This window comes from Sparus aurata, chromosome 5 (assembly GCF_900880675.1).
Source record: "Sparus aurata chromosome 5, fSpaAur1.1, whole genome shotgun sequence".
NCBI lineage: Eukaryota > Metazoa > Chordata > Actinopteri > Spariformes > Sparidae > Sparus > Sparus aurata.
This window is the reverse complement of record NC_044191.1, coordinates 14,692,568-14,706,141: the sequence shown is the minus strand read 5'-3', so window position 1 is coordinate 14,706,141 and position 13,574 is coordinate 14,692,568. Positions and strand designations below refer to the sequence as shown.

Below are 13,574 nucleotides of genomic sequence, written 5' to 3'. Positions count from 1 at the left end.
AAACCTTGAGCTTTGACCTTATGATTCAACTTTTTGAACACTGAATCTCTGCTGTTGCCCTTTTTGTCTCATGGCAGTCTGAGCTGGTAAGTGACTTGCTCACTGACGGACTCAAACCTTGAGGTGAAAACCATTTCCTTTCTGAAGACACCCGTGGGGTTTTTTTGTGACACCACTCAACGCTAGTCATTTGAAAACTTCCCCCACTACACGAAGGAGCCCTGCACCTCTCAGTGAATCAGCTTGGAAGCCATTTGTACATCGCTCTATTAGAACAAGTATGAACATGGAAGTAGAGGCAACATGAGGGGACGCGTTTTGAAGGGCTGAAAAAAGAAGAAGACAGATTAACACACAGGAAGTAGGAAGTGTGATCTGCGATATCTCCACTTTGTGTGTGTTTGTGTCTGAGTGTGTATAGGTGTGTGTGTGCGTATGTGTGTGTGTGTGCGTGTGTGTATGCTCCGGTGAGGTAAATGTGTGAAATGATACGCTGACCTGTGCTACGAGCTAAGGACAATGTCTCTGAAACTACCTCGCAACTGGGACTTCAGCACCTTCAAGGCTGAGACAGCTCGGATAGGTAAGCTGTGCTGCATTCACTGTCAGCAGGGTGGATGCAGCACCATCACGCTTCACTTTTTTTTCCACTTTAGAGTTTGGACATCTAGCTAATGATGTCTTGTAGCAGTAAAATGAGATACAATTCCTAATTTACGAGGGAAACATGGGCAGTGCGGAGTAAAAAATGTACATCCACATGAAGGACAGTGCAATTTTTATTCAAAAATATAACATCTCTCATATATATTAATGGTTTATTGAATATAGTTCAGATACCATGTTGGTGAATGAAAATGTGTGTTTAACGGAGAGAACACAAGTCCGATTTTGACTAGTCACCGATTCTGTTGTTTCAAAGTGTGTTTTCTTTTTTTCCAGCCTGTTGGAGGCTTTTTACTACGTGGTGATGGCTGAGCACCTTTTTTTATTTCACACAAATCACAGTAATCGCTAACGCAGAATGTATTGTTTCTGTATTACAACAAAGCTTCACGTTTAAAACTTTAAAATGCAATTCTTAAGCCACTCAAAGGTACTTCCCACTGGTTGCAAAACGACATATGTCTGTGGATGTGCGTGTTTGCGCATTCAAAACTATGTGCAGTCACGTAATGTAAAGCTACCATCCAGCAGTCTAGCCTGACTGATACCTGGCTTACCAGCCTGCTTTGCCTAGTGTGGAATCAGTGCAGTAACATGCCATGTTTCCTCTCAGGCTCAGATGGCACAACAGTTGCAACACTCTGATAACAGAGGTGTGCACACAAGCAATGACTGGATGAATTCACAACTGTACACTCCTGCATCCCTTTTTGCTTCGGCTCTAATCACCTTAACAATCAGCGGTACCAGTTGTTCAGCACTGTGGGAGGAAGTTGCTGCTGTAGTGAACTTAGTTTATCTGCTTCATGTTGACTGCATATTATATTATTGCTTATAATGATAGCATACCCTCTTGAAAGCTGATGACATGGCGTCATTGTTTGGTGAACCATGACAGATGACAGACTTCAGACTGTATGACTGGGGCTGACAGCAGGAAACTGATGCAAGAGCTCAGTTTCTGCAGAACTCTGACTATGTAGCCGTTGGCGAAACTCTGCCTATGTACTGCACATGGGAGTGTCTGTCTATATGATGTGTGCGCACAAACCTGTCAATGTACAGGAGTGAATGCTGACAAACTGCCTGCCCTTAACTCTTCCTGATGCAGTAAACTCCATTCATCTGCTGCTTCACATCAGAGTCTGAGTCAGAAAAACTTTGCTGATCCCTGTAAGGGAAATTACACAATATCTCATACTGTATAGGATTAAATGAACAGTTTGACATTCTTGAAATATGTTGTTTCATCAGCATGGGTTGCTGGTGACCAGCATACCAGCATGGGATGCATCTACAACTTATTTCATGTTGCAGAGGATGAGGAGGAGTGAAGTTGGCTGTGAAAGCCCAATACAGGACACAGAGTCAGTCAGGTTGTCACAGTACACCAAGTTTATTGAACACAAGTTTCAAACCTGCAAGAGTTTGGGGTCATTTGAGGGCACCCGAAACATACTGTAAATACTGCACTAAATCTACAAAAATATAAATGCAACACTTCTCTCACAAGTTGAAGTAAACAATTCTATGAAGGTTTTCTTTTTTTATGTACACAAAATAATTACTTCTTTCAGATTTTGAGCACACATTTGTTAAAATCCAATGAGATGAGCCATCCACCTGACAGGTGTAGCAAATTAAGATGCTGATTGAACAGGATTTAGGCACATTTCCCTGCCCCGTGACCAGCATGGGATGGTGATAAATGTCACAGCACATGAAAATGACACAATAACAATATTCCCCCCAAAAATACAATCCAACAGGCCAAAGTGCTGAACATTCAGAAATTATAGAACAAAATGATAAAACAAGGCCATAAGAACAAGCCTGTAGGATGAGAGAACTCATCTGTGGTACAACAATGAATGCTTCAATATCTCGTTCCGGACGGCAGCAGGGTGAACAGGTTGTTAATATCCCATGGGCTCTGTGTAGACACCTCACCAATATCACTGTCTCGGCCCAGCATAATTACTGGGACCTTGCTGGTGGACCAGCTTCATCAGCAACTTGACCAGTAAGACTATGCTGGTGGACCAGCATAATTACTGGGACCTTGCTGGTGGACCAGCTCCATCATGCTAAATCAGCACCAAACCAGCACTAACCAGCATTTTTCCAGCAGGGTGGAGATAGGGGGAAAATGCTAGCCTGGCCCTGTGAAAAGTTGAACCTACTGGCAGTTCTAAAGCTCTGTGATTAAGGGAGCAAATCTATGTTCCCCAGTTTAATATTCTGTCGACACACTCTCCTATTGCGTTTCGGTCAAATAACCCTAACATCTAACCCCAGTGCTGGGGAACATAAGAACCCAGCGAACATTGGAGCCTAGGAGCATAGCATCCTGGGAACTTAGGACCCTGGGAAGATTGAACCCTGGGACTTTGGTAGCGGAAAGTAGGACTCTGGGTACCCAGATCTCTGGGGACATAGGACCCTGAGAGCATAGGATCCTGGGACACTAGGACCCTGCTAACATGGGACTCTTGGAACATAGGACATCTAGAAATTAGGGCCCTGGGAAAATAGGAGTGAGTCCCTAAGTAAAACGTTCTATCATGTTTGTTTGTACAAAAAGGGAAGTTGAAGCGTTTGTGGTGTTATGTCCTGGACTAAACCCTCAAACCTGTTTGTTAGCTTTTGAACCTCAGAGGCTCACATGCAGATAGACACGAGGCTTAAATCTGAAGCAAGAGCCAGCAGCCAGTTAGCTTAGCTTACCATGAAGATTGTATACAGGGGGAAAAAGCTAGCCTTGATCCTTCAAAAGATAAGAAAATAACTAACAATTCAAATGCTTTAAAAGACATGTTATAAAAAGTCTTACAGATGAAAAACTGCACGTGCATTTAATGAACTGACAGACCACCACCAGATTAAATGTGATATGCCTTCAGTTGTAGTTCTATATCTACATGAAAAGCCTCCACACAGTGGGAAAACATAGATATATAATTCTTCCCTGTTTTCGTCTTGACGTGACTCAAGACGTAAGAGTTGTGCTCGACATAAATTGTTTTGTAATCGTGGGCCCTGAACACATCTTTGAGGTGCTGTGGGACGGCAGACTCATATCGAATCGAGGCCAGTTTAAAGGAGCTGTGTGTTTGTCAGCTGAGGGTGTGGTGTGACATCAGCCTCTGTGTGTGGGCTCACAGTTCCTCAACAGCAGTTTAACTTTCCACCCATCAAGGGAGGGTGATGCTTTTATAATTAGACCAAAGGACTGTCAAACCTCTAGCTGGAGACCTTCAAAGTGTCGCTGGCCCTCCGGCAATGATGTGGCGGCTTCCTGTTTACCCATGTGCGGCCCTTCTTCTTCTCTTCTCCTCTATCATCTTGCTTAACAGGACACGGTGAATTTAAGAACAACTGAGCAAGTGGGCTAAATCTCAGTCCGGCTATCTCTGCAGTCCCACCACCCTGCCTGGCACTCAGACTGTCTCCGTCTGACTCTGCCTTCTCTGGCCACGTAGACCTCTGCCTCTGTTCTTTCATAACTCCATTAATCCACAACATCGTGGCCTCTCACAGGCACAGAAGTTAAGGGTTACAAATGTCAAGGACTGGACATTCGTCCAAAAACTCAAAATAGGACGTGTCAGTTTCACTTCAAGTTCAACTCAGTCCCTGACCTTTTTGGCTTGTTCGGTTGTTGTTCAGTTCAGTCTCTTGAAGACCACCGTGTTATTTGTGTCAAACAATCACAGCTGCATTCATTCACCTTCCACAGGAAGCTGGTCAGCTCAGACCGGCAGTTTCCTTTCAGCCTGAAACTGTAGAGGTGAAGAACAAAAATAGGCCACACTAAGCCTCAACCTTGATAGGCTGATACATATTCATGTAAAAAGGAGGAAGTGTTCTGCTGCAGCTGAGTATAGCGCTGATGTTTTGATAATGTCTCACGGCTCCGGCTGTGACACAGCGCCCTGGGGATTGCTATTCATGAAACTTTTACCAACTGCTCTCTCGTGGTGTTTGGCAGCACGATCCAAGAGCGTGATACCTGGAGAGGGAGGCTCCGGGCCGGGCTCACCACGCTCCTCCAGGTCCATGGAGAGGCCGCTGAAGGCTGGCTGGCTCAAGAAACAGCAGAGGAGTTTAGTCAAGAACTGGCAGCAGCGCTACTTTGTGTTGAGGGGCAGCACTTTGACCTACCACAAAGATGACAAGGAGACCACAGTCCAGGTATGACACTGGGGTTATATGCCTCAGTCATATTATAATAAATGTGTCCTCTTTTTGTCAGCTTTTGCCATAAACCGCATGTGCACATTATTCCCAAAACAAGTAAAAAAACAGATATTCCATAATCAAAAAGTTGTGATGACCTTCAAAATTTTGCACCTGCAGTTAAAGTATGATCATGTATGTATGCTTGTATGTACGCCATCAAAATCACATTTGTGTCCTTGTCACATGTTGACGCTGTACATCTTTTACCTTTAGTGATGTTATATGTATAAAAAGAAGCAAACCAGCATTATATCCAAACGTTTATTATTTATTTCATAATAGAAGTTAGAATCTTTTGTATTAGATTGATTTTACATTTGTAGGTTCTTTATCGGAAATGTATCCATTATCATTTCTAATCAACACCACAAACACTTTAGCTGTGGCCAACTGCTGCACGCTTCCTGTTGACAAACCAAATGATGCTTGAAGCCTCACAAGAGAGACCTTCTGCCACTGAAAGTCTTTTTTTGAGTGTTTTTATAATCTGCCTGCTTAGACTCATGTTTATAACACCGATCGACCTTCCAGCCAAGACTCAGTAGTTTTTGATACCATGATGTATCATATGTGGATAGCTACAACCATGTATGCAGGGAGCGTGGCCTATGTGTTTGTTTTCTCCCTTCCTTCCGATTTACTTCCTGTTTAGACTTTAATGGTAGTGACACAGGAAGGGAGAGGGGCATTCGTTGGGGAAAAACAAAACAAAAAACTTTATTCACCATTCAGGGACACTGAACAAGGGCATGCACAAGCCCTACACATCATCTGGTTCATGGACAGGCTTTAAAAGGCACAGAATTTATGGGGAATTTCTCAAGTTGTTTACAAAGGGGACCGTGGGTGGAGAATGAGAGACAGAGGAAGTAGGCTGAACCTATAGTGCCCTGGTGAAGACCCCAGACTAAACAATGATTTTCATAAAGCCCTTGTGATATAAGAAACTGAACCACAGCTGCAGTGAAAATACCTGCTGAGGCTTTTAGAACATGGGCTACATGCCTCTGTGGTCACTTAGTGAACATGGTAGAATATGTTGGTGTATGAGTGAATGTACATGTAAATATTAGTCTTACTATAAGAGATGAGAGGTTGGTTGTTAACGTGACAGATTGTGGATAGTACACTAATGTGCTTTTTCTGTGTCTGTGCTCCTGTATTTCGGTCTACAGGGAGTCATCCAGCTGCGCTTCAGCAAAGTTAATGAGCTCCCCCCAAACTCTGATGATCCTGGGAAATACCTCTTTGAGATCATACCACGTAAGCACCAAATTTGACCCTTTAAAGAGAGGAAAATTGACCTCAGGTGTTGTGTGGCATGTTTATTTCAGCACCTAAAGATGGTTTTGTGTGCAGCATGTAACAGCAGCTCTCATTAACATTTCATGTATGTCAGGATCTGTATTTTTCTACAATAGGATTAAATGTCCCTTTCTGTTAACTCTTACTTGCAGAGTGGGAAGACAGAAAAAACTACCAAGAACTGATAGCTATCTCAATCTACTCTGGAAATCTTTGTCTCGATTTCACAGTTCCTGACACATGCCTCTGCACTACAAAATGTTTTTTTGCTTGAAAATGATGCATTTGTCCAAAAATACCCATCATTTCACAGGTACGACCGGAGACAGAGAGCGGTGTCCCTATGTGTTCATGGCAAACTCCCAGAGTGACATGGAGGAATGGGTCCGCACTCTGCGCAGAGTCATCGGAGTGCCAACAAGCGGAGGTTCAGTGAAACCTTATATTGTTTATGTATGACACTGCCGCTATATTCTGACAAGACATTCCTGAAAATAAAAGGAAAAGTTGAACATTTTAGGAAATACATTTATCATCAATCATGTTTGTAGGCTATGTAAGTGAAGCAAGCACCTGGTAAGAATAGGGGGAAACAGCTAGCCTGGCTCTGAGCAAAAGTAAAAAAAAAGAAACTGTTTGGAAAGAAAGTTTTCTGACACCGATTTCCCTTATCATACAGAAAATACAACTTTGCTTTTTTTTCTTTAACTGCCAAAGAAAATGAATAAACCAATAACTTAAACCCGATGAATCAAGTGTTTAAAGCATAGGCACCAGCTGACAATGACTCAAAACACCATGTGAAAAGGGCAATAAAGTTGTTAATCTGAATTATGAACAATGTCATGTCGTACCTCTCTACAGTTTTTGGAAAGGGTCTCATGGACACGGTAACATATGAGCAACGTTTTGGGCCTCACACGGTGCCAATCCTGGTGCAGAAGTGTGTGGAGTTCATAAAAGAGCACGGCTTGGACGAGGAGGGCATCTTCCGCCTCCCGGGTCAGGACAATGCTGTGAAACAGTTCAGAGACGCCTTTGATGCAGGAGAGAGGCCCTCCTTCCCCAGGTAATGCACTCATGGCTGCCTCTGTATGGACTAGTGTCATGTGAACTTGACTTCAATATAGTATCACAATGTTTGCTTTACATTAAGCTGAACATTTTGATCTGATGCCACAAAATATGTATGGTATACTTTATGTATTTTGTGTGAAATAGGGTTAGTCTGGCTGTTGAAATACACAGGAAACAGTGAGTATTACTACTAATAAGGAACAAAATGTCCATGTCAATCAATGGAAGCCCTCTTTAAACTTGGTTGGCAAATGAATGCGCTTAAAAAGGTCACTGCTATATAAGGAGAAAATGTCCTAACCTCAATCAATTGACAGCATCATCAGTTTTTTTTTTCTTTCTGAGAAAGCAAGGAGAGATGAGAGAGATGCAGAGCGGCTGATAGATTTCTGTCTGCTCAGAACTGAAGGCGATACCACATCCTGTTCTGGCAGGCAAAGAGGAGGAAGCCTCTATTACTCAACATCACAAGCTCCTCTGACAGAGCACTGTTGATTGAAACACCCATCTCCCCTCACTTGTTTGTCTGTTATCCAGTGAGAGCAGAGTCAAGTAGAAGCCAGTGAGGGGCAACAGAAATAGGCCAAAAAGAAAACAAAGAGCTTTAGTGTTTTTCTGCTTTGGTTGCATTCTTGGCAGAGTTCAAAGAGCAAAACTGAATCCAAGCCCGCTTGCTGAAGAGGGCCAAGTATATCCAACACCAGCAATCCTTAAGGACCTTAAGAAAAAAAATTCCCTGTTTATATGACATTCCACCATATGAATGCTTCTCCTCCAGTCCAATAAAATATTTACACAGATCTCTTCAAGATGGAAAAGCTAGAAGACATTACAACTATAACAGCAATTTATTTGTTCAAGTATGTGTAGTATTGAAAAATAAATACATTGGATTTAAGCCAGGTCACAGGCTTACAGTCGAGCCAGCTGCATGACTATGATGTAGAGGGTAGGTTAAACCTCATGCATTGTGTAAAAGCTGAAGATTCAGTTGTACTGTGAATGCATGTTCGTTTGATATGTGTCTTTTTCCGCAGTGACACAGATGTCCACACGGTGGCGTCACTGCTCAAGCTGTACCTGCGGGAGCTGCCTGAGCCTGTGGTGCCCTGGACTCAGTACCAAGACTTCCTGGACTGCACCAACATGCTGGACACCAGCAGCTCAGAGGTACGGTTGATTTATTTAGCAAATTTATAAAATGTGTCAGAATATTTCATTGTGTGTATATGAAGGAGTGGTACTGTGATATGTTGAGTGTGTTTGTCCTTTAATCTCTCGCTCAGGGTTGGGACAAGCTGGACAAACAGATTGCTCTCCTCCCCAAAACCAACTACAACCTTCTCAGTTATGTCTGCCGGTGAGTAGAGAGAGTAGACAAAGCACGTTTCCAGTTATTGTAATCACAAATAAAGCATTTTTAGTGTTGTGGCGTTTGTTTATGTTGATGATACAAATTAGATGAAAGAAACATGATGTCCTAATAAAAAGAACCAGACCACGACACACTCAGAGAGGGTTGTGGAAGCCCATTTGTGAAAGGAAGGTGGTGACAATGTGGCCTTGATTAAAAAGATAATTATTCCAATAGTAAGACGTAATCATGAGATAAAAAGACAAAATTGCAAGCAAAAAGTCTTGACTTGTGATTGTGACTTTCTATTTCATAACTTTAACTTCTTATTTCACTATTTTTACTCCACACTATTCATGACAGTTAAAATATTTGTTTCTTTATTTTTCTTTAACTGACCCCAACACATTTATGGTTATAAGGTTATATTGTCAAACTCTTGGATTATAGGGGAAACCAAGGGGGATGCCCCATAATTGGAAAGACTTCACTAACATGTCCTTGACCATGACATTTCACTGTAGATCCACCAGATCTCACAAAGGCCTTCTAGCCAGATGGTCAGAGATCAGTTTGACCGGTACCTGTTGTGCTGATCAGGTCTTTTTTGTTTCCCAGGTTTTTGTTTGAGGTGCAGCTGCACTCCAAGGTGAATAAGATGAATGTGGAGAACTTGGCTACAGTGATGGGGATTAACCTGCTCAAACCTCAGATAGAGGACCCAATCACTGTGATGAAGGGTAAGAATGCGTCACTAAGGTGTCCTGAGCCAACATGCTGGCAGAAGTGTGTCCCCTGATGACCTTTAAATGTTGTGAGAACTGTATTACTCACCATCTGGAACACAACCTTTTCCTTAAATGATCTGTGACTGCCAGTCTTATTAAGCATTCACAACAACATGTGGCAACACTGCGACATGACTATATCCTTTTTTATAAGCAACTGAAAACAGACTTTCACAAAAAAAGATCTCACAAATTAGGAAGGCATGTTTAACTTCAGCACCCTTGTAATTGTGATACTGATGAAGTAGCAAAAAACAAATGCCACTTCATCAGTTCCATGAACTTTACTTACTGTCACTACATGTTTTTTGAACTACCGCTGACATGTGATATCTCTGTGCTGAGGAAAGTGAATCAAGAACTTGGACAAGAACCTGAAGACAAGACGTTTTGATCATAATCTTTTCTCATTAGTGTTTGTTTTTCTTCACAGCGACTCCACAGATCCAGAAGCTGATGACAGTGATGATCAGACAGCATGAGACTCTGTTTCCTCTCTCCAAAGACGTGCTCCCCTCCCCTCCCTCAAAGAAGGCGGAAAGCCAGAAGAACACTCCCCGGAGCTTCGTGGGCTGGGAGTCCGCAGAGGTACGAGCAGCTGACCTCTTCAAGTGTTTTGAGGGCATATTCTGGCGTTACACAGGCAACAGGATGTATTCAGTAAACAGGACCAATGGAGTAAAGGACACATGCCAGAATATCCCCCCAAACATTTCTGTAATAGGAAGAATTTGTAACTGTAGTTTTGTATTAAATGGACCGATATGAGAGTGGTATTGATCTTCTCATCTAACTCTCAGCAAGAACATGAATGAGTTTACCTTCCAAGATCAAACCATCAGAAGATAAGTTATTTACAACTCTGTGGTATTAGTAGGCCTACAGTACCTGCTGGCATAAGGTGCTGCATAAAAGACTTATACTGATTTATCTGAAGGTGCTGCAGTTAAATCATAATGCTTTGGTGGTTTTGCACTTGTTCTGATTCATTCTCAACATCCATGAAAATCACACTGGTGTCCTCTTACTGATAGATTCATTCTAAAAGTTTTGTGATGCATTTTCTTGAGAGCAGTGGATACTGGTTGTCCTAGATGAAACCAAAAGAAATTATTTCCCTGAACCCACTGATTATTGATGATTGAGTATACATTTTATTGGGTGTAATATACACTACATATATAGTAATATAAATATAGATTATGTTAATATTCTGCAGTTAATTTTCTATTTTGTGTATCTTCTCAGATGGGCGATGCATCTCTGTCTGAGTCTCCAGAAGAGGAGGATGACATTGACAGTCCAGGTCCAGACAGAGGAAGCTGCAGCCCCCAGTACACCCCTCAGGAGCCTCTCTCCCCTTCCTCAGACGACTGGGCCGGAAGTCCCCGCAAACGTACTCAGACCCTGCCCACCTTCAACTGTCCTCTCACCGGGATGGCAGCCAAGACGGAAGCCCTCAACCGGTGGAGTCGCATTCAGGAGAGCACCGAGGAGAAGAGTGGGACATTTGCTGAGGATATTTTTAAGATACTGGACTTGAGGAGTTCAGGTTCATTGTTCGGCGGGTCTCAGATCAGTAACAAAGAGGGAGAGGATAGGTTAACAGCCCGGAGAGGAAGTGATAACACAGGTTCTTCTACTGCTGGCTCCGAAAAGCCTAACAGTGACTCCAGGCCTGCCCCGGTGCTCACTCATCAGAAGAGTGTTGGGAGCCTGACAGTGAGCGGTTCAGTTCAGCAGGTCAACAGCAAGTCTGAGCAGAAGAAAGAAAACCAGCAGCTGATAGACAGGTGAGGGATCACAGTTACTACTGTTACTAATGTAAAATATATTTTTCCAGGAACCATTATAGCTTGAAAACTTTGAGGTACTTGAGGATTTTGAAAGTTTTTGTAATTGCAAGGGTGATAGCAACCCAAGGAAAAACATGTAGACCTTCAATATAAGCATGAAAATTGGGAAGATTCGCTTCCTGAGCATTTTACTGTACATCTGAACCCTGTGTGTCTGTCACGGTCTCTTGCAGTCTGCAGCAAGAGAACAAGGAGCTGAGGGCCACGGTGGCAGAGCTCCAGTCTGCTCTGGAGGCAGATCGCCGCCGTGTGGCCGCTCTGGAGATCTGCCTGAGAAATGCTGAGCGCAGCCGAGACGAGGCTCAGAGACGCAACGAGGAGCTGCAAAGAGACGTTCAGCAGTTCCTCACCAAACAGCCACAAGCTCCCACCTAATGGTCATTTTCTGACTCACTAGTATATGGATTTGTGACTGTGTTAACCTCAACAGCGCTATTTTCACATGAACTGGTTATGTAATACTATCCACCTCCAGTGGTGCACTGGATTGATTCTATTTGAGCCCTGTTTGGTCCACAAAATAAATTATTGGCTCATTTGTTTGTGCCTCTGAATAGAGATCTAAACAGGGTTTAATACCACTGTTCATATTAAAGACTTTAGCGCAAGTTTGTTCCTCCCTGCTGCAGGAGTCTTCTCACTCTATATGAGCTGCTGTGATCTCAAGCTGTTACACAGGATATGCAGGAAAACACCCTTTGATCAGAGATCAGCTGGACTGAATGATATGAATGGTGGACAGTACAAATGCTGTGTGTCATATGTGGTTTTCATTTCAGTCGTAAATTAATAAAAGAGCACAAATTGTGTACAAAGTCTTTTTGTTGACATATAAAATAATTTCACACCACATATTTACAGAAAAACAAATCAGTTCACCTTTTGTATGTCTACACCATTGCTAAAAAGCTCTGATGACTGCTTTAGTTTAACCAGGCCTGAAAGCAGTGGACGTTGTGCATGATGGTAAAATACATTGGCAGGGTTAAGGAGACACAGCAGGCTTTTATTAAAGTCCCCTTCCAGTCTAAAATGTGTTTTTCTTCTTGCTGCTACAGTCGGATGTTTGAGCTTCAGTTTGTGGAATGATGTATTTGCAGAGATTGACACCAGAAGGTTGTTTTCACATTCCTCTGCTCAAAGTCTAAATTTTTTCTGCGCTCAGTGAAGATCTGATTTGAAGAGGCGAGCCTAAGAAACTGATTTCTGACATCACAAATAGTCTGGAGCCAATCCTTGTTTAACAATCAGGAAACACAAGTGGAATGTGGAAACTCAAAGCCTCCAGTGCCACCTTGAGACTGGACTTTACAGTTAAGCAGAAGACATGAGAGAAAAGGAGACAATGCAATGTTTAGTATTTCAACATGATAATAATTACTTTTGTGATCAAATCTAGCTACTGTCAGCATGCTAACATGGTCACAATGTCGATGCTAAGATGCTGATGTTTACAGTAATAAGTATAAGTAGCACTAAACATCAAGTGCAGCAAGGAATGATGGTAGCATCAATGGTTTTGTATGTATTTATTTACTCATAAAACCTGGTAATGGACATGATGAAGAACATTGCCATTCACAGAGCCAAGCTGATAGCATTTCAAAAACAGATATAACTATGAACTTAGAATGCAGTTTGTTTAATCAAAGCTGAATTAATCAATATTTTTTTTTACATTAATACAGACTTAAACTGGCTGCAGGCAATAAACCTGCTGTGCTACCTCCCCATGAAACCGCAGACTCTCAAAAATAGTAACTAGCTCGGAAACACAGTGGAGCATTCAGCCGCTATAGCTACACGTTTCCCAGTTAGTGACCAAATCAGAGATAAACGGAGAGTGAATTTTGGCTGTAAATCTGTTGGGTGGCAAAATATATCCCACTAAATTAATGCTAACATGGCTCAGGGTCTGCTGGACGTGTAGGCTAATAGACAACCCTGATGACTTTGTGGTAGTATGTCAGATGGTGTGTAAGTTTTCAATCCATTTTCCATCCTGAAAAGCACTGTAGGGGACACACATATGAAAATGTAAAAAAAAGTCTGGCTATATTAAGTCAGCACAAAATGTTGTCTATTGCACAGCTAAATCTAAAAATAGCCACTCTTTCCTTCATAAATCCACTTTTTTTTCTCCCTGAGGTCCATAATATAGAACATATGTACGAGGCTGACTGTGTGAATGTATGTGTGTGCAAAGAACATTGCCATTATCAAGCCTTACGGCCATCAGGAAGACGTGGTAGTCTGTTGCGGCAGCAGTTCAACAGTGTGAGAGAT

The 13,574-nt window shown here is 42.3% G+C and overlaps 1 protein-coding gene across 1 annotated transcript; it reads left to right on the top strand.

Moving 5' to 3' along the window:
- Positions 1-187: 187 nt before the first annotated feature.
- On the top strand, positions 188-12,321 carry arhgap25 (Rho GTPase activating protein 25). Its single transcript, XM_030418442.1, has 11 exons — positions 188-583; positions 4,658-4,860; positions 6,084-6,171; positions 6,527-6,640; positions 7,078-7,282; positions 8,328-8,460; positions 8,577-8,650; positions 9,263-9,384; positions 9,866-10,020; positions 10,681-11,225; positions 11,462-12,321. The coding sequence occupies exons 1-11, from the start codon at positions 520-522 to the stop codon at positions 11,661-11,663; spliced, it is 1,905 nt and encodes a 634-aa protein (XP_030274302.1). The 5' UTR covers positions 188-519; the 3' UTR covers positions 11,664-12,321.
- The last annotated feature ends 1,253 nt before the right edge of the window (positions 12,322-13,574 follow it).

Bases quoted from the DNA above. Each gene is read 5' to 3' on its own strand.
- arhgap25 (XM_030418442.1), top strand. From the start codon at position 520: ATGTCTCTGAAACTACCTCGCAACTGGGACTTCAGCACCTTCAAGGCT. The intron at 6,641-7,077 runs GTTCAGTGAAAC...ACCTCTCTACAG, and splicing joins CGGAGTGCCAACAAGCGGAG to TTTTTGGAAAGGGTCTCATG. The intron at 9,385-9,865 runs GTAAGAATGCGT...TTTTCTTCACAG, and splicing joins CCCAATCACTGTGATGAAGG to CGACTCCACAGATCCAGAAG.